The sequence below is a fragment of the Phoenix dactylifera genome, chromosome 12 (genome assembly GCF_051530095.1).
Source record: "Phoenix dactylifera cultivar Ajwa chromosome 12, Ajwa_hap1_PhDact_Kaust_v1.1, whole genome shotgun sequence".
Lineage (NCBI taxonomy): Eukaryota > Viridiplantae > Streptophyta > Magnoliopsida > Arecales > Arecaceae > Phoenix > Phoenix dactylifera.
Window position 1 is genome coordinate 321,768 of NC_143201.1, and position 20,756 is coordinate 342,523.

The 20,756-nt window shown below is 42.8% G+C and overlaps 2 protein-coding genes across 2 annotated transcripts; both read left to right on the top strand.

The window, feature by feature from the left end:
- The first annotated feature begins 1,394 nt into the window (after positions 1-1,394).
- ACOS5 (acyl-CoA synthetase 5) lies at positions 1,395-5,872 on the top strand. Its single transcript, XM_008810877.4, has 6 exons — positions 1,395-2,065; positions 2,209-2,790; positions 3,239-3,437; positions 4,379-4,524; positions 5,343-5,410; positions 5,490-5,872. Exons 1-6 carry the CDS (start codon positions 1,649-1,651, stop codon positions 5,749-5,751), a joined length of 1,674 nt encoding a protein of 557 aa, XP_008809099.2. The 5' UTR covers positions 1,395-1,648; the 3' UTR covers positions 5,752-5,872.
- Positions 5,873-7,854: 1,982 nt separating this feature from the next.
- Positions 7,855-19,642, top strand: LOC103720901 (squamosa promoter-binding-like protein 12). Its single transcript, XM_008810867.6, has 4 exons — positions 7,855-9,914; positions 10,365-10,501; positions 14,352-14,615; positions 18,685-19,642. The coding sequence occupies exons 1-4, from the start codon at positions 9,247-9,249 to the stop codon at positions 19,014-19,016; spliced, it is 1,401 nt and encodes a 466-aa protein (XP_008809089.1). The 5' UTR covers positions 7,855-9,246; the 3' UTR covers positions 19,017-19,642.
- The last annotated feature ends 1,114 nt before the right edge of the window (positions 19,643-20,756 follow it).

Consider the following 20,756-nt stretch of genomic DNA (forward strand, 5'->3'; position numbering starts at 1 on the left):
AGCAGGCTCTTGGTGATCGTTTCAATAGTCCAAGTGAATTCTTTGGCTCCATACCATGAGCAATGGTTTCGACTTTCGGCAGTCTGACGGATTCCGCGACGCCCTGGTTCCCTCCAGAAGGGCAGCGACAACTGCAGGCCGGAAGCAAGAGTATCAGGGTAAAGAGGGACGCAGGCTGTTCGCTTCCATCAACTTCTATCATATTTTACATGCATGCCATCGTTGGGTTCGGTTCTCTGCGTCTGTTATGGTGAATGTTGCACTGCTAATAAATAAATAAAGAATTCCCTACGTGTGGTCCTCGATCTGAGGTCTTTCAATGGTCCTCCAAAGGCGATCTGCCACGCTGTATCCCCTCTTTTCACCGTTCCCATTGCCTCCAAGTACGCCAGCTCGTACCAGATGCTGCTGCCCGAGATGTTCCCGAACATCTCCAACGTCTTCCTTGAGGCCTCCATGTGCTCATCCGTCAGCTCCAGGCTCTGAGGGAGAGGCCGTGCTTCCCCTCGGCGTCTTCCTTGAGGTGCACCCGCTGAAACCGGACTGCCTGTTGCGTCGTCCGTTACTGCAGTTTGATGTATTTAATGTCCGAAAACTATTATATCAAAATCGAAAAAATGAATGGGATTGACGCAACTACAAGCACTAGCTGTGGTGCTTCTACTCTCTTTTACTTGTTTTCGACTAGAAATTTGATTACTGTTGGATGTGTGCATCTTTCATCGGGCCACTTATGCCTATAGAGAGGCTAACAATGCGGCTGATTGAATGGCATCCTTTGCGGCTCAGCATTTTGAGGATTTTATTTAGGACGACCATTCTTTGGTTCCGTCGTCCTTGTATTTTCTTATACTTTTTGATCTTATGGATTCGCCGTTCTATCAAATATATATATATATATATATATATATATATATATATATATATATATATATATATATATATTATATATATATATATATAGATATTTGGTTGCACTAACCATGGATACTTGTTATCAAAAATATAGAAAATATTTTCCTGAAAGAATTTTTTGGAAAAAAGTTTTTTTTGGTATATATATCCCTTAAAACTTCTGAATTTATAAATATACCCCTGTAAGCTTGCGGTGTTAAGCCACCTAATTAAGAAAGGATGTATCTACATACTAACATGACCTAGAAAAAGGCAACATTTTTTATTTTTGATGGTATGAAAAAGGAAAGGATAATATGCAAAAAAAAATTATCCGCATAAGCAAAGCATATGTTAACAGCATTATTAAAAGAAAGTCATACAAGTGATTTTTTAGGACAAATTACGAGCATTATTCTAAAATAAATTACCACTAACTAATTAATTTTGGGCTTCTTAATCTAAATATGCGGTGATAGTATATACAGTATACATGACAATATACATAATACATGCATACAATTTACGGCGGGCGCATGCAGCTGTCCGCTAGGTTCTTGAAATCCCGAGGCCATGACCCAACCAAATCTCACCAGCCGATGTTTCCATCCGCACGTCAAATGCGTTTCTTGCCCCGCATGTCACCTGCAACCGGCCAACCACTCTTATGATCTCTTTTATAAACCCCCACGCCCCCGTACCTACGTGCATTCGCGCAACTCAAACGAAGCCACGCTGATCATCAGAAACAAACATGGGGGACGTAGCCATTGCCGAAGAGGAGCAGCACATCTTCCGCAGCAAGTTCTCGGCAGTTCCGGTGCCGGAGGGGACAACGTTGCCTGAGTTCGTACTGCAAGACGCCGAGGACTATGCCGACAAGGTGGCGCTGTTGGAAGCGTCCACCGGGAAGACGTACACGTACGGCGAGGTGGTCCGCGACACGCGAAGGTTTGCAAAGGCGCTGCGGTCGGTGGGCCTCAGGAAGGGCCATGTGGTGGTGGTGGTTCTCCCCAACCTGGCCATCTACCCGGTTGTGGCCCTCGGCATCATGGCCGCCGGCGGGGTCTTCTCCGGAGCGAACCCCCTTGCGCTGCCGCTGGAGATACGCAAGCAGGTGGAAGACTCGGATGCCAGGCTCATCGTCGCCAACAGCTTCACCCATGACAAGGTCAGTCGGTCGATGAAGTCCGGTCTATTCTAATAACCAAGTACCATTACGTCCTGATCCAATATTCTTGAACGCAGCGGATCCATAGCTAACTTATCCCTTGGTTAATTTGTTACCTGCATGCATGTATAACTAAACAACAGGTCAAGGATTTCGGGGTGCCTATCCTAGTCGTCGGGGAAGGGCAGGTGGGGGATGCCATAAGATGGGATGATCTGCTGGAGGCGTCGGACCGCGCGGGTCCGAGCGAGACGGAAGAGAAGGTGACGCAGGGAGACCTGTGCGCCCTTCCATACTCGTCGGGCACGACCGGGTCTTCCAAGGGGGTGATGCTCACTCACCGGAACCTGGTGGCCAACCTCTGCTCCTCCCTCTTCAGCGTGGGGCCCGACATGATCGGGCACGTCACCGTGCTCGGCCTCATGCCCTTCTTCCACATCTACGGCATCACCGGCATCTGCTGCGCCTCCCTCCGGAACAAAGGGAAGGTGGTGGTCATGGAAAGGTTCGAGCTCGGGGCCTTCCTCCGCGCCCTCATTGCCCACGAGGTGCACTTTGCCCCCATCGTGCCCGCCATCATGCTCGCAATGGTCAAGAGCCCTATCGTCGACGAGTTCGACCTCGGGATGCTCCGGCTCAGGTCGGTCATGACGGCGGCTGCGCCGCTCGCCCCGGAGCTGCTCGCCGCTTTTGAGGACAAGTTCCCGGGCGTCCAGGTTCAGGAGGTAATGAATCGATGAACTCATGCATGAACTTAGCTTTGAACGAGCTATTAGCTAGCGATCGATCAATTATTAATCAGAGACACCACTAGCCAATCGAAATTAATGAATTAGCTAATCTGGCAGTGAGAACCAGATCAGCTGCCATGTCAGCCTTTTTTTTTTTAACTCCTTGGAAACCACAAAAAGTCTGGATAGCACTGCGGATTTACTGTACGTTTGCATCGCCTCATGAACTGCGTCGTCACATGAACGACTGTTTGTGTCGCGAGGCAATGCTAGCGAACAAGTTAGAGCTCCCATGAATTGCCCTGCTGCCTGCCTATGTTCCTTTGGAAACAAGCTATATATTTAGTTAATCGGCAGTCAAGGTTATACATATACAGAGAGCAAGCAATAGCTCACTTACGTTCTCACATTCTGGGCACCACGTCCTCGCCTTGAAAAATAGGCATATGGACTCACAGAGCATAGCTGCATTACTCTGACCCATGGAGATCCAAGAAAGAGGCACGGCATCGCCAAGAAGAACTCCGTTGGATTCATTCTTCCCAACTTGGAGGTGAAATTCGTCGACCCCAACACCGGCCGGTCCCTCCCCAAGAACACTCCAGGTGAAGTTTGTGTCAGGAGTCAATGCGTCATGCAAGGTAATTCTCTGATCTCTCTCTCTCTGGCCCATTTACTCTGTCTCCTCTCCTCTTGACAAGTATATCAATTTATAATGAATAATCTAGGTTTATATCGCTATCCAGCAGCAATGATTAACTTGTGATTACTCTAATGGGCATTAGATGGGATATTTTTTATAATTTCTCTGGCAATCAAAATTTATTAGCCTGGTTCGAGATAATTCAACTCGAGGCCACCTCAGACCTGCGGCCAATTAGCTAGTAAGGGTGGCAGCACCCAGCGGCATCTCTTGAACCATAAATCCCGTAATCAAGCCACCTACATCATAATCGAGCTCATCCGTTTCATTAAGCCAGCCAAATTGTGAGGAGTTGAAAATGAAGTGCCGGTCATCATCATTTCGAAGAATTAATGCGTTACTAATTGCATGCATCGATCGGCCCCCGAGAAACACCGACTAAAGCTGGAATAGACACTGGCCACCTCCGTGTGGAGAAGGCCCGTGCAGCCAACTGCTGGTCTTATCCCAGTATGCATGCACCCGCCAGTTCCAATTTGCGAACCAAGTAATGGAATAGCTTTTGCAAAATAAATAAATTCATTTTTCTCAACAAAAGTAATTCTTATTTCTCGAACATGTTGTGCTCTAGCTTGGATGAGTCTTTTATTATATATCGATCCTTCTGCTGCAAAAAAAATTCATGCAATATTATTCCCTGGATTGGCGATTGAAGTCCTTGGCTTTACGTAATTTTCCCAAAAGAATAAAGTCTCTTTCTCTCTCTCTCTCTCTCTCTCTCTCTCGTAAGTAAAACATGAAGTCCTTTAGCTTTGAGAACCGGAGGGTTTTCCTATGGATATGGATGATTAAATCGGTGTTATGATCCATGGCTTTCATCATTGTTTTCGACCAAAAAAATCAAGCCCGCCGGCACTAATTATGCGGCTCCTCCCGCAGGTTACCACAAAAATAGCGAAGAAACAGAGCGAACTGTAGACAAGGAAGGGTGGCTCCACACGGGTGACGTGGGCTACATAGACGACGATGGCGACGTCTTCATCGTGGACCGCATCAAGGAGCTCATCAAGTACAAAGGCTTTCAGGTGAGATATCGCATCCCGGCCTCCATAATTTTTGAGATTTTCAGAATAGAGAAATTGGAGGGGCTACTGATCAAATCCCCACTTAACAAACAGAAGAAGATATATATTAATTTAGATGGCAACATTGGTTCTTAGTGCAGTCTAATCAAAGCACCGATGCCCACTTTTAATCAGTTTATTTTATTTGTTGTCCCTTTTTTTTTTCCTCTCTTTTGGAGTGTTTCCTTCTTGGTGGTTCATGAGCACTTAGAGATTGCCTCTTCCAATGGACCAATCCCTTCTTATCTTTTTCAACGCTCCATTAGTGGACAAGCAACTGCCAACCACTTAATTAATAAAAAGAAATAATTCTGGCCAGGCGCGGTCGCTCCCTGACAGGGGGCCATTGATGTGCAACCATGCATGGAACGGATCTATCCACTTGCACCAGTTTCTTACGAGATTACGGCCAAAAAATTTCCACGAGTGGTGGTATAATTCCATGAGCATTTCTTTTTCCAGAGAAATAAATATATGTTGCTCGGAAAATACAGCAGTCTATTCATCCGACGTATCTCCACCTAGATTAAAGGTGCCAAATTATCTCCAGATGTGTGATATCAAAGAGAGCCGCACGTACTTGCATGATCGATGTTCCTGCTGGAAACGCATTATGTCCAAATTATTCATCAACAAGTCACATATAGCATGGAAATATTTGTCTCGTCTCCATAAATCGAAAAGAAACTCAGCCCCGAATTAAGTTGAGTTGCCTCGCTACATTGGATCAAGTAGACGCTGAATGATGAAGTTTGCATGACTTCCACGCATGCTTGCAGGTAGCTCCGGCAGAGTTAGAAGCCATACTTCTCTCTCATCCTTCCGTTGATGATGCAGCCGTCTTTGCGTAAGTGCATGCATGGTTCATCAAACATTCGTTCACCACTCGGAGCAATCGCCAACTTTACAAATGTAATGGCATGCAGGTTGCCCGACGAGGAAGCAGGGGAGATTCCTGCAGCTTGTGTTGTGATGAGCCCAAAAGCAAGAGATGGCGAGGAGGCGATCATGAGGTATGTGGCCTCCAATGTTGCTACCTATAAGAGGATTCGAGTACTGCACTTCGTGGACTCCATCCCCAAGTCATCCTCCGGGAAGATCTTGAGGAGGCTCCTAAGGGAGAGAGTGACGAAAAAATCAACAAGCCAAGAGAGCACTCTGAATTGCGTGAAGAACGTCCCGCAATAGGAGGCCAAATCGGTCCTCTAAACAAGGTTGATGCGGTCCATTTAGCTTCATGGCTCACATTTAATTAAATTGCTCTTCTTAACTTCAGATCTGCTGCCGATCGATATATCAAAATTTGTTTTTTTTTTTTTTTTTTTTCTAATCAGAGAGAACGCTGATGCTCTCGCTTCTTAATTAAATACTCTGTGCATGCATTACAAAGATTACGAATGACATCAAGAAACATGCCTGATGAGCTCTAGATTTTGTGGAACCTTTTTCCCTTCTGTCACTTTTGTTTCACATGTTGTTGTGTCGATGGTTAATAATATGTGGCATCAAGGAACGAGTATGGATCAATATATATATATATATATATATATATATATATATATATATATATATATATATATATATATATATATATATATATATATAGAAAATTGATAATCTATTCTTTGTTATACTAAGTTATTAATCTATCTTTTTTTTGGGATAAAAAATATTTTTATTTTTTATAACTTTCAAAAATATTTTATATTTTTATAATTTCACGTCAACCCATCCTCTCAACTGTGTTTTTGGATGGTTTTATAATCATGGAAGTATGCGTCCGCTGCGCTCCCATCTAGCAGTGATTAGATTGGGGTCTTAGCTAGCCTCGTCCTACCCCATAATCCATTGGCTCGTACAACTAGGCCTATAATTGCCATAAATGCTGTCCAACTTTTAACCAGCCCGAGGCACATGGAGCTGTTGGTCGCATAATTATCGTCATTTGAGCCTTTCCCACCTTTAGGCTGGATGTCATCGTCATAATTCCAATTATTAAGTTAGAACATATTGCAATTAAGACAAGGTTATGTGTTGCAAGCTAAGGAATTAGCATCAAATCTGTAATGCTTTAAGTATGTTAGGTTCGATTCGAAATTAAGATCCATATTCACCTTGCAAACATGAAGCCAATCGTAAGGGTTGGAAGTTTGTAACCTGTCCCTCCATGTAAAAAAAATATGGAGGTATTGGATGACCTGTGACAAACGGTCTTTCCATGCAGCCATGTAGACGGTTGATCGATAGAGGCTAAAAATTCGATTCTACCCTGCAAGCTACGAAATTCTATTAGCCTTAGGCGATCTTATTATATATTAACGTTGGTCAGAAAGTTGGCAGAGAATATTTATGCAGACAAATTGTATGCAGCTGGGTGCATTCATCTCACGGCAAAGCAATGATGATGGAAACATCAATTGGTACAATATCCGGGTGCCCGGCCGGCTCTTTTCAGTTACCGCATATGGATGTCCTTTGGAACGTGGATTCCTCTTAAGAAAGAGAACTCCCATATAGGCAGGCGGCTCATGGAGTTGGTGGTGGGAGCACGCACGGCACGGCTTCTATAAAGAAAAAGTCGAGAAGAGGAAATCTTGTTGAGATAAGAGCTACCTACCAACTACCATGGGAGCATCGCTTTACATCGACCCCACTTTCACGGTAAAACGCGATGGGGAGGAATTAATAATGCCGTTATTTTTGAAGCGGAAAGCTGGCCTTGATTGCCTCTGTCCTCGTGTCCTGCCGCACTCAGCTGCAGCCTTTTTCCCCCCTCCTCTTCGAGAGAAAGGAAAGCTGGCCTGGCTGCTAACAGCAGTCTCCATAAACCTGCGTACGTATGGAAACCGGAAGATAGATCGGACGAGATGAATTCACAGTAAAACAAAAATAAAAATAAGAATAAGAATATTGACCTTTCGGTACGTCCAAGAATTAGGAGTACCGGTCCTTCACCGCAAACACAAAGGCAAACCCATCTGGAGATCGGGAATCCAGGGAGCACCCCCGCTGTCTCCCACGTGTGCGCAAGTTATCCACATTACCTTAGATTACATGGATGACTGCAGGTAGGTAACTCGTCAACACTCAACAGGGAGCCAGGGAGTCTCAATCAATCAATCAATCAATCAATCAGTCAGTCCAGGTGCGAGGTCGAGGGAGGTAAAAAATTAATTTAAAAGAGCATGCGTGTGCTTACATAGACGCGCAGATATATGTATCCATTTGATGCGGCTCCGTCCATCCTACAGTCCAACGGTTTGTGGCTCGGTGCCATTCGTCGCCATGTCGTCGTCGTCTTCTTCTTCCCGTGTTCGATATTCCACTGTCGGCCGGTAATATAAGTCAGTCGCCAATCGCCTCGGGTCCATCCATTTCGCTTCTCCTCCTCCTACTGTTTGTCTTATCTCCCCTTTCTCTTTCTCTCACTTTCGGAGTCGGTTTCTTTCTCTTTCTCTCAATTCTAAATTCTAAAGGTTAGAATTGAAATGGGGCGCCTGCCTTCCACGTGTGGAAGGGAATAAGGGTGGTTGGGGAATGGGGGCTTCCCTTCGCTTTCCTCGCGCTCCCTCTGCTCCTCCAGCGCACCCGTCTTCAAGCGGAGCCAGGAACGCAGACCCAAGCACAAAAGAAACAAAAGAAAGGAAGGATACGAGAGAGAGATTTGGAGCGAGCGGCGCCGCGCAGCAGCAAAGATTCACTCCTGCGAATGTTGGGAAGCAAGTTTCTCGGAGCTTTGCTTTCTTTTTTTGGTAATAATTAACAGAAATGGATGGTAATAGAGAAATAACAAGGCGATGAATGATTTGTGGAGTGGGGGCGGTTAGAAAATTTGAAAGCTCTACTCTTAAATTCCTTGTCCCTGTCTATTTTCCATCGTATTCCTGTCGGGAACGAAAAGATAAAAAAAAAAAAAAAAACAAGAAGAGAGAAACTCAACATATAGCTGCAGCTTAACGTGAGAACACAAAAGAAAAGAAAAGAAGAAGAAGAAATTGAAGTTGTGAGCGTTGAGGAGCACGAAGCATCGCTCTGGGACATCGTGGTGTGGGCTCGCTCATTCGCTTTGCTCTGATTGCAGGCAGAGGCGTCGGACGGCGTTAAGCCGTGCTGGTGGGATGGGCCTCGGCATCCGGAGATCCATGGCCGGATGAATCTCCTCTCTCTCGCTGTTTCAAGCCTCGACCATAACGGAAAAAGTCGAAGAAAGGGACGCCTTTGCGATCAAGGATCTCGGCGGCATTGATCCATGGATTAGTGAAGCAAGTCGATGCAGACAAGGGCCGGTTTTCTTTTTTTCCCACCTCAGGGCTCGTCGCGCGGGCCATTTTTGTTCGATGGCGAAGTTTGCCATCATCCTCCGTACTAGCTTCGTTGGCATAATTCCGGGAGGTAAATAAGATCCGGTTTCCATCAGTTTCTCTCCTCACCGTACCACACACCGATCGATCGATTTGCTTACCTCCTGTTGCCCTCGGCATCACGCTATCTGCGGGTCGGCAGGGTTGGTAGAAGTCATCCTGTGTACTCGAATTTTTTCTAGGGTTCGAAGTTTCTTGTTTTCGCTCGATCTGTCGACCGATGGTGCCCGGATTTATTTGCATAGTTTATGCTTAGGTATCCAGTGCCAAACAAGCAGAGTTCAGGAGTACATGAAATCTTTCTCCAAGGACTTCTCTTGGAATGGACTGGAATGCCAAGGCTACCTTGCAGTGGGATTGGGAACATTTGACGATATTCGGTGGGAAAGAAAGCAAGCTCTCTGGACCTGCACAGCAACATGAGTGGAAGGTTGAAGGTGCGGGAGGAATCGGCGATGCAACTTTGTATTCATCTAGCAGGGGTGCGTGCTCTGGCTCGGAATTGGGCAATGACTCGTCCAGGAGTTCCATCTCGGCCTCCATGTGTTCTTCGTCAAAGGCAGCGATTAAAGTGCCAGAGTTTAACTTCGAGCCAGTTGAAGGGTTTCCTAAGAATCTAAGCAAGAGCAAAGAATTAGCCAGGGGGGAAGACACGGGAACTTCTCCTGTAGCCATGGCTAAAGTTGGTCCTGGAGAACCACCAATAGGTCTGAAGCTTGGCAAGAGGACCTACTTTGAAGATATCTACGCAGGGAATAGCATCAAGAATCCATCTGCTTCTTCTGTGATGCCATCAACTGGCTCGGTTAAGAGGACAAGGGTGTCTCATCAGAGCATTCGGACTACCTATTGCCAGGTCGAAGGTTGTAACATTGATCTCACTGCAGCTAAAGATTATCATCGCAAGCACAGAGTCTGTGAAAGCCATTCTAGATCACCCAAGGTTCTTCTTGCTGGTCAGGAGTGCCGGTTCTGTCAACAGTGTAGCAGGTAAAACTCTTTCAATTATTATTTAGCATTCAGATTTAACCTATCGCAATGCTGATCGATTTGTAGTTAGGGATTCTTATCTTCTTAGCAAGACTTTCGCTGGTTAATGGTATTTGTTCTTCACTTTTCACTGCAAGCGATGTCATAAATCTCAGTTGTAGCAGCTCTGAGCTGCGAGACAGGACCATTTTGTTGCCTGTAATTGGTACCATGATAATAAAGAATTTGAAGCCACAAGCAGTAACCGAGGATGTACCTTTTAAAACGAATAAATGATGAAGGATTCATTAGCCAGATTTCACATTTTTGTGATAAGGCTTCATGGTCGCCTGCATGGTTAATATTACACATTCTTCTTGAATTTATAACTTTTCATAATCCAGACTTCGAGCAAGTATGTCTTTTTATTCCATAATATGTATGAATTTATATTTTTCTTCTGTGTTTAAGGTTCCATGACTTGTCCGAGTTTGATCAGAAAAAACGAAGCTGCCGCAGACGTTTATCTGATCATAATGCACGTCGACGCAAGCCACAGCCAAAAATTATCTCATTTAATTCTTCAAGGCTTTCTTCATCATTTTATGGTATTCTTCAACCATCATTTCCCTTTTAAGATGACTTGTTTTAGGGTATCTAATTTTGGAATATGATATGCTTCATCCTCTTTTTCACATCTTTCCTCATAGACAAGGCATGAATCAAGCAGTAACTAATGGTTTTAATGGTAGATATTCCATTGCTCCTAAAAGTAGATGTATCATTTTCTCATCTAACTGAAACTCTGAAGTCATGCTCCAGATAAAGTAAATATTACAGCAAGTAAAGCTCTTCATAGAACTGTTCCATTGCTGAACCTTCCACACATGTAGATAAATCTTGTCCGCATGGCACATCGACCCCATCTTTCTTCCATTTGTTTATGGTCCCCACGTGGAATGCTGGTTGGCCCTGCATAGGGGGCAGGAAGGTGGTAGTTCACTCAGTGGTTAGATGAGGTTAATCTACATGTGCATGGTCATAAAGAATACTTCATCTGAATTTGAATGTTCTATTTTTTGAAGTTTGCTAAAGAAACAATTTAACTTTTATTTGAATTATGCAGTGTGCCATAATATGATTCAAGATAGATAATGCTATTATGTGGATTATTGTCAGTTTTAGCAGAGTTTTCTTTCCTAGTTTACTACCACAAATTGGTCAGGAATGATCAGAGATTAGAAGTTTTTATTCATGACTTGATGAATCCATTTCTCACTTAGGAGTGCCGAAAATCTGGCCATTAATCTAATATGCTTGACTTTCCCTCCTCATTTTATGAATTGTTTCATAAAAGCCTTTTCCTACAGTAGTAAGTGATCGATGTCAGTTTCCTGCCGTCCCCTCTTATCCTTATCTAATCTGGTGTTGTTTGATGTTCACATTACGTGTGGGTAGTTAGGTGGGATCATTTATATGTTTACTGTACAAGGTTGCCTCTGGGGATTGGAGAGATCGTGGAAGCACTTTCTGGAAACACTAGTAGAGAAGGTTGCCTTGATATATTTGTGGAGGTAGGGAGAACTTATCTTTATAAAAAGAAACATTGTCCTTGTCAAATGAATGCCTGCGAGCCTGTCAATATGGTCTGCAGACTCTACTGATACTTTGATACTATGTTGAGGTGGCTGCAAATTGTAAAAACTAGGTTCTTTTGGAAATGGACAGAGGGAATTAGGGATCTTTTCCAATGAGTTGGAAGATAGTTGTTGGGCTTAGAGGGAAGGTTGTTTGGATCAAGATGCTTAAGGTGAACCTCATGTTTCATGCTATCTGGCCTGGGGATTAAGGGCTATCTAGTGGTTTTGAGAGGACTGCAAGAAGAAAGCTAATGGAGCTTAGATCAGTTGGGTTGGGATGCCACCTCATTTATATTTAAAAAAAAAAAAAAACAGGAGTAAGCATCTTATTTATTATGCTCTCTTCTGTATGTTGATGGGTATTGAAGGTACAAGTTTTGGTGGTTTGAGCTTATACCTGATATATCCTTTTTTTCTAGGGAGGCCTGGGATGAACAGTGTAAAATGTACACTTGAAAAGACATAAGTCCCAACCTGTTTGACACCTCTAATCAGAGTAGTGACAGTGCAGTTTAAGATTGACACTCCAGGTTTCTCATGTGGAACAAGTTAAGATATCAGGGAAATTTGTGCCATGTTTCTGTTCCTCTCAATTTATGTTATTTTACCTTTCTGCTATCTCCTTTTAGGAGGCAGTCATGCAGAGATGTTTCAAAGATGGGGTCTCTTTGGTTTGGTATCCCTTTTTATAATAAAAGTTTTCAAATATCATGAATTTAATGAGCATTGAACTCATCAGAGCACACCACAGATCCATAGAGACAGTCAATGGGGAGTTTTGAATGAAATCCTAAATAACACTTTGACTGACCTTAGAAAGTTTCTAGAAATAAACATATTTGCACAGCTTATTTTTTAGGGTCAGATTATGGGAGGTATGATCATATGAGTTGATACATGATAAAGATGAGATCATTCTGAACCTACATAATGTAGATTCATCATATGGATGTGGGAAAGAATAGTGTCCCCACTCCCCTCTGTTAGGTCAGATAACTCATTCAGCATATTCTTCTCGAGTGAAATACTGATGCTATCATAATTTTAGGTGGGTATGCTTCTTCTTTTTTTTCTTCTAGGTTTTATCAGAGATTTAGTATATTTGGGAAGAGCTGCTATAGGGTTTATTTGACATAAAATGGACCTTATTTCATGTGGAAAATGGATACCAGGGTAGGCCATTTGTATAGAAGAAAATGATATTTTGCCCCAAGAGCCTCGCTAACTGGTTTTCTATCTGGTGAAAACATTTTCAAAGGCTGACTTATTTCCTGAATGATGACCCAGACATACTAGAGTATTCTAGGATGAACATTTCAATAAAAGAGGATGAGTAGGAGCTCTACACATCAGATGAAAATGTGAAGAAAGATGTTGGCCAGTTAATGGCATTGCAAAGAGGAGGTTCTGTTTGGTAGAGTTCTGGTGCCTGAATTACTGGAAATTGTTGTGTTATTTCTTTGTTTTTGTGACTTACATTAGATTTGATCTTGAGCATTCATCCCATAGATCAACCACTTGCCCTTCGAACATCCAGAACTAAATTTTGTTCATATTTGCTGACAGTTGATCTGAACATCCAGTAATAACTATTACCTATAGAGTCTTATATTTAGTAATATCTATTGTTTATAGAGTATAAGAAAAAAATGTATTGCACTATCACATATGCAGTATAGAGTATTAGAAAAAATGTATAATATAATTACATATGCAGTCTTATACAATATATTTGTCTGCAATTTAGTGAGATGTGGGGCAAACAAATTAATTGTTTTGTTTGGCACTAATAATCCAGATCTGTTAACCAAAAATTTACTTTCTGTTTTCCTTGTTTTGGTGGCTATTTATCTTTTCATCCCTGCCTTATCTGGAAAATAAAGTATAGGTGTGTATAAAGCAGGAACAAGTACGTATAAAATTGTTCATAAAATATGCCTAATTATGTACATAATAATGCATAATTATATGCCAGGGTGCAACATAAAGAAGAGACATGACCAATGAGTAATTGTTAAATTAATTCAGTACAAGGGCTAGGAAATTTTGTTGATCCCGAGTTCCTAAATCCCGAGTTCTTGATCTTTGCCAAATCAATGCATTTTTCTTTTAACATAAGTTCACCGTGTGGCCATAAATTAGCTTTTCCACAAACATTGATATGCTTAGCAATTTTACTTGAATGCTATAAAGTGATTTTCCCCCTCGCTCAAGAGGTTTCAGTATACCTGCTTCAAATCATCTGCCTGAAAGTTTATTGGTTCTATACAACTGTTCGGTGATGGTTGCTACAAGTAAAACCAAATATAACATTTTGAGTTAGGCTTTTTGGTTTTGCTTAATTGAGCTGATGCCAGATTGATAGATCAAGCCATCTAAATCCATTGTTACTATTGTCGACAAATTAGCTTATTTAAACTCTGAAATAAGTATGAAGGTAGCTGTAGCTTAGCACAACATCAGATTATTGGATTTCAGAAGCCAGCCACCTGCATTGGGAAGCAAGCATTGCCAATTGCTAACACAGAAGTGGTTTGTCCGTGGCATCACCTGGTCACTTGTGCAATTCAGCAATAACTCTGAGCACGTGTTGTTTCAAATCTGTTTCCATTTTAATTTAGCCTGTCACAATTGACATCTCAGAAATTATCACTGGTTTCTGCTTGCTCGCCAATATTATTATTTGCTATGCAATCTTAGTTATTTGCTGAGGTATATTTTGTAAAGGATCCTAATAGATATGTTTGTGTTTGTTTGGGTGGCTGTTCTGTCACTTGCTAGTTTGTGACTGTTGAAATTGTTGCCATGGCGTCTGCAGATGATAGACAACAGATGAATCTTCTTTTGAGTCAAGTTCCCTTTGATCACACGCAGTCCATCACAAGCTCCATATGGGAAGACTCAGTTGGATTCGCATGTACACAAATAAAAGAGTCTCAACTGAAGTCAACGAAAGCTGGAGGCATTGACAGACAGCTGCATCTTCCTGGCAGTGAGCTGTTGAATAATATTTCCACTCTTCATCATGACTTAGATAAGCTCTTTCCTTTCAAGGGCACCACTGCCGAGGTCCTCAGTCAAGGTAACGCTTTGATACACTTCTCTCAGCTATGGAGGATAAGTAAATCCCTTCCTAAAAGCTTAAAGATCGATGCAATAGCTTCCCAGCATTCTGAGCTGACAATACTATACCTTCTAAATATCCCTTTATGCATTTCAAAAATAATGTTGTTTTTACGCTATATAGTTAACTAAGTATGTCGACGTCTCTAATAGAGTTCTGAATGGCCATGTATTGGCAGATATAAAACAGCAACCTAGGGCTTGTATAATGTTTTTTTCCTCCAACACCCTAATTACCAACAGAATCCATCATCAGTTGAGAACATGAGTGAAGGATACATCATATTGCCAGTTAGTATCATCTCAAATATCCTAAAGGATGAATTTCCATGATGGTGTTGTGGGCTTCCACCTCTAATCCAAGAAAGTACCAAAATACTCTCTAGCGAATATTCAACTATTGAAGTGCTCTAACCTGCCTTTTGAGGTCTTCCTGAGATGGCTCTGTACTCCTCCAGCATTCTTTCAGCATGAGCAGTGTAATAGGAAGAAGGACAGTTGTTATCTACCTGGTTTAATAGGATTAGTGTTTGATAAATGGCTGTGAGTCAGTGTGATTTGGGAGGGAATTATAAGCTTTGAATGATCATGCTTTTAGCTGGTTGGAGATCACACTTTCTTTTCATCTTTAGGGATGCAAAGGCTTAGAAGCAGAAAAGACAGAGGTTTAATTTGGAGGGTGAAAAGATGAGGCTTGAATTCCTTGGATATGTAGAATCCTTTCCTCACTCAGTTCTCTTTACGAGCTGGCTGTCTAGATACTACCAAGAGGCTTTGCTACTATGCTCTGTCAAGTTGAAAAATCTATTACAGAAAAGAGCTAAAGACTTTTGGAGTCCTAGCATAAAGTCCTCCCTAGGCATGTTACCTGCTACTCTGTCAGAGATTCACTTACCTCAAATTTGATCAGCTTTATGTAGCTTTATGTGGATCTCGTTCAGCACCATGGTCTATCTTATTTATCTCTGACTCCAATACTACAAATGTTGATCAGGTGATGACTTGTTAGTATTCATGTTGGTCATATGCAATTCCCCACCATAGCTTTCGGACCTCTGAATCTCTATCTTTTTGCTCATTTATGTTTTTTAGCACATGTACTAATGTTGACGGTTTGGTTATCCTGTTGATTTGCATTCCACTGCATGCTTCTATGTCTTCTGAATTCCCATATAACCTATAAGAGCAATATGGAAGAGCATTAAGCAAGATATTGTTACCAAAGCTTGACCCTGAGTTCCATACAGGGTGTCACGTTGCCATGGAGGTTAGGCAGCATTATCACCTTTGATTGACTTCTGAAATGCATTTCATACTCTCAGTCCTCGTAGGTCGAAATTGTGCTTAGATGAAGCGCATCAAGATCATCGCTATTTTGCTCCTCTTACCTACCACTTAAGCACTCATGTGATCTGCTACTAGCTCCCATATCCTTTTCACAAAGACAGACTGCCCTGTATTTGGAAAAAATCCTTTGCAAAACTTTAGGTCCAGGATGTAACAGTCAAGACCTGGAGCTCCATACTGACTGTATATAATTGTTATATCCAACCACATTTTTGTGAGTGCTATGTATGACAAATACAGTCCTGTAGCCCATGGGTGGATTTTTTTTCTAGAGGGACCTGTACCGAAATAAGCGAAGTTTGAAAATGAAAGATGTAAGTTTTATTTTATTATTAAATAATTTTTCTTCTTATTTTTATTTGTTGAGAAGGACAGAAAGGAGATGAAATTCCATATTTAACTTTAGTTGTCAAATTTGTTAATGTATTTTTTTAAATTTTGGAGCTAGAGGGACTACGCACTATGGTTCAAGAGTATAAAAAATTCAAGAGCGCCCCCTAGCATTTTTCTTTTTTTACACAAAATCAAAACCAATGATTAAAATTAGTTTACTGAAGCATAGAACATAAGACTTAAGTAGGGCATAAACGAGCTGCACATGAGCGAGCTAAGGTCGACTCAGGTTCAGCGTGAGCCTCTGATGACCAGCTCGAGCTTGTATGATCTAGGAAGGCCAAACTCAAGCTTGGCCCATTTTCTTGTCAAACTAGCTTGACCTGGTTGGATTGAGCTTGTAAGAGATTAAGAAGAAAAGCACTGATTCCAGAATAAAAACCTAGGATAGCACAGGCATGGGTGGAGGATTAAGAAAATAGAGGATTAAAAATATAAAGTTCAACAAGTTTGATCGTGATCATTGGCAAGCTTCATCACTACCACCATTGTCAGAGAAGAACAAGAAGGATAGGAGGGCAACTCAGGAGTTTAAACGTGAATATTGGGGATAGGGGCTGAGGAGGAGTTAGGTTTTTTTTTTTTTTGGTACATCGGCGATTCACACACAACGGGTGTGAGTGTAGCCCATAAAGTCAGAAAAAAAGCAGAAAATGCAAAAGAGATGGTACAGAGTTGTGTCTTTCTCAGATAACACCTCCGAAGTGATGAGCCGCATAAGAAGCCACCCAATCTATAGCACTGTTGGCCTCTCTATACACAGTAGAAGCCCGAAAGGCAATGCATTCACCCAAAAGATGGCGGATGTCGTAGAGCAACCGCATCTCCTTGACAGACCGTCTGGGATTCTGAATCTCCTGGATCACTGTGGCAGCATCCCTCTCAAGAATAATGCGGACCGCCCTCCCAAGCGGCTCTGACCTCGGCCTCGGCAACTGTCTAGTCGAAGATGCATCGGCCCCTGGCTGCTACTAATCTAGCTTGCTAATTTCTGATGACAAACCCGGCGCCACAACATCCACCTGCCGTGACACTGCTGTCGAAGTTCACCTTGAGGAAATCAGGGGGTGGGGGCTCCTAGGAGATGAGCATAATTCTGGACGCTACATGAGCGGAGTGAGAGCTCCAGATTTTTCTAGCCAACCTAAGGGACGCCGACGCAGTGATGTCAAGGACCTCCGCCGCATGAAGTAGGGCCTTATCCATCACCACTCTTGGATGTACACCTCTATCCTCAAAGATTCGGATGTTTCTATCTAGCCAGCAGTGATAAGGTAGATAAGCCGCCCTGATCCCTTGCTCCAGCTGGTCGGGCCTTCGAGAGGACTCTGCCATGAAGGTCAGAAAATTCTCAATCGACGCCCACCCTCTGTACAAATCAGAAAAGGTCAAAGCATACTCCCAAATCTGAGCAGCCCGCTGGCAACCGAACAAGACATGAAATATAGACTCCTCCGCCTCCTGACAGGCCCCACAAGCTGGGGTGATGCTCACCCCCCCTCCGAGGCAGCATAGACGTAAGAGACTAGGAGAGAAGAATTGCACAAGAGGGGGATGAGAGGAGAGACTAGGAGAACAATGAGGATATGTTGCTGCCATTGTTAGTCCAAAGAGGGCTGCCTAGGGTGGCGTCCCACATTGGTTACCAAGATGTGAGCTGAGAAAAATTATAGGGATTTGAAATAGGACAGGAACTACCAATTCCTAATCTTCTGGATTGTTTTATTTCTCCAAAATTACATTTAGATTCTCTCCTCCGGACATAGTAATTCAAAACGATATTGTAGGAGGCAATGCAGGTATAAAAAGAACAGCAAGCTAGAAGGGGGTTTTACCCAGGACTGTGAGGAGCTCTCCCCACCTCACCAGACCCTTCATTGCACTGAAACATTGCTTCATTAAGTGATCCATCAAAGCATTTATTTATTCCAACACTTGCTCCAAAAGTTAAATTTCAATTTTTGTAAATATATTCCATGTGGTGTGATGACGTTGTTTGCTATGTTAATAGTCATAACTATTTGATACTCATTCCTACTTTTAATATCATGACCTCCAGATGTAATGTAACAAGTTTACTCCATATAAAGCAAAAGAATAGTGTTAAACACCTGCTTGGATAGGAATATGCGATTTTAGAATGAATTGAATTAGCACCATTAAAAGTCTGTTGAAACCATAATGTCATGTATTCATGATTGTTTCGATAATGCTTTCAGAGGAATGTTTTAGGTACTTTTTTTCTTTAAGGAGGTTCGAATTCAATTTAATGTTTCTATCCAATGCAGGTCTGGGGGCATCTGTCGTTGCTTCCAGCTTGGATGGAGCACCGGATCTTCGGCGTGCTCTCTCTCTTCTGTCAACTGATTCTTTGTGTTCGGCCGAAGCAGGGCCAATTTCTCACACTCGATATGTGAGCGTAAACAACACTACTGCCGCTCGTCCTGCAATGCATGCGGTAGACACGTCCCCGGGATTTTGGGAGGTTGTGCAGCCTGTCGCTCAACATACACAGGTGCTGCCATTTGACCTGCAGAGCGATGGTGGTCGGTTTCAGGAGATTCAGCTGCTAAAAACACCTTATGAGGCCACCCTCTTTGATTCCAGTCAGATGCATTGATAATCTCCAGTCAGAGGGCCATTCTATTGCGTCCAAAGCATGAGGTTGCTTTTCTACTTCTGCTATGAGCTTCCATGCGACCCTCTCATCACGAGCATAAATTTAGCAGCAATTCTGGAAATAAGGAGTTGGTACAAAACTTTCGTTAATATGATAAATATTGGTGCGAGATGATATGGCAGCCATGATAAATATAGTTGCGAGATGACATGGCTGCCCTTATAATCGTGACTAGTTTGTTCAGTCTCAGGTATCTGGCAAACTTCTAGTGAAGGATGCTGCAGCTGCAACTACCTGCGGTTATCAGCTGGAGAAATAAAAGTGCGACTCCTCAAGGCAGTGGTTTGTTGTTATTATTACTGTTCATTTCCTTCATGGATGCTGAAAGGCGGTTCTTTGGAGGACTTTGTGGAGCTTTATTGATGTTGTTGTGTTTAGGCCTTGAACTTCTTTTACCCTTGGACAAATTGTATCTTGGAACCCCAAGTATGTCCTTCTCATATCCTTGGCATAAAAATTTGGGCGCACATCATCGAGAGCACTGCATATAGTCATTATTAGCAGTTGGCGGCCCATCATCTGTTTCCTCATTCTGAATCGAGTTTGTCATTTGACCTTGCCATGCAGAAGTAGTTTCAACTTGCATGCTTCTGAAAATTTTGTGCATCGCGTGCCGAGTGTGATTGTAATCGACCGTTATGCTGCTGTTGTTTTTTTTCTTTTCTTGTTTTTTTTTTTTTCGGGAAACTCGGGCGCGCATGGAATCCTCGGTAATTCGTCTCGACATTTTTAAGGTTGCTGCTGGGGTATATTTTTGCGATCATCTATCCAGTTTAGATTACCTGGAACCGTTCGAGGTTATGGTGGCGACGCCTTATCGCCCACCCGTGCAAAGCACCTGTAAGAGGGGCAGGGACGTGCGTGGCCGCTCACCTCACCGCCCGTGCATTCAACAAATCTCTCCCTTCCTGCTACACGTACGAATCATTATTCATTGAGACCCGATCGATTTATCTTGCCCCCTGTTTGTCCATTAGAAGCCGTGTATGAACCATCGCTCGTGTCAGGAGCTCATATAACCATTCGGTTTGCGGATTATCTCGATGTCATTTTAAACATTTTTCACTGTGATTTGGGCACGTCGCAGCTTTTGCAGACTTCAGCCACTGGCCCCGTCTTGCAGCCTCTTCATCAAATTCTCCCAGCCCCAGCAACTTCCCAATAGCGACTTTCAACGTTCCGCAAATGAATAGACCGGCTTGAATTTGGCAGGCTGCTGCCTTTTCACGGCTAGGTTGTTGTTCTGCCTCCCTCCCTCCCTCCCTCCCAATCAACGAGACAATCCTCAAAGCTCCCAATATGGAGCACAAAGTAATCCAAACATTACATCAAGCCCACCATCAATATGGGTATTACACTTATCAAAAACATGTTGATCATTGCAGCCCCCACAAAGCCATTAATAACTTCTCTTCCTATAAAGCATTTGACGAGGACACCAATACCAACACCAATCAACCCCACCTCCAGTAAGAAACTTGACTTAATTCGCGTGTAAATAAATCATCTGTTTTACCGCCATAGATGCTGGCACACTGCTGCAGCATATAATGCCATGGCCTGTAGTTTTACGAAGTTTTTGAGAACATACTCCATCGTAGCCCGTAAACTATCAATTACCTGAAGCTTGTTCTGCAATTCTCTCCTACACAACCACATTCATGTCTTGGCGGCAAGAAG

What these genes read in the sequence shown, in the direction of transcription:
- ACOS5 (XM_008810877.4), top strand. Translation starts at nt 1,649, where the DNA reads ATGGGGGACGTAGCCATTGCCGAAGAGGAGCAGCACATCTTCCGCAGC. An exon ending in ACAGCTTCACCCATGACAAG is followed by an intron (nt 2,066 to 2,208) that starts GTCAGTCGGTCG and finishes ACTAAACAACAG; the next exon opens with GTCAAGGATTTCGGGGTGCC. An exon ending in CGGGCGTCCAGGTTCAGGAG is followed by an intron (nt 2,791 to 3,238) that starts GTAATGAATCGA and finishes CTTGAAAAATAG; the next exon opens with GCATATGGACTCACAGAGCA.
- LOC103720901 (XM_008810867.6), top strand. Translation starts at nt 9,247, where the DNA reads ATGGACTGGAATGCCAAGGCTACCTTGCAGTGGGATTGGGAACATTTG. An exon ending in GCTTTCTTCATCATTTTATG is followed by an intron (nt 10,502 to 14,351) that starts GTATTCTTCAAC and finishes TGGCGTCTGCAG; the next exon opens with ATGATAGACAACAGATGAAT. An exon ending in TGCCGAGGTCCTCAGTCAAG is followed by an intron (nt 14,616 to 18,684) that starts GTAACGCTTTGA and finishes TATCCAATGCAG; the next exon opens with GTCTGGGGGCATCTGTCGTT.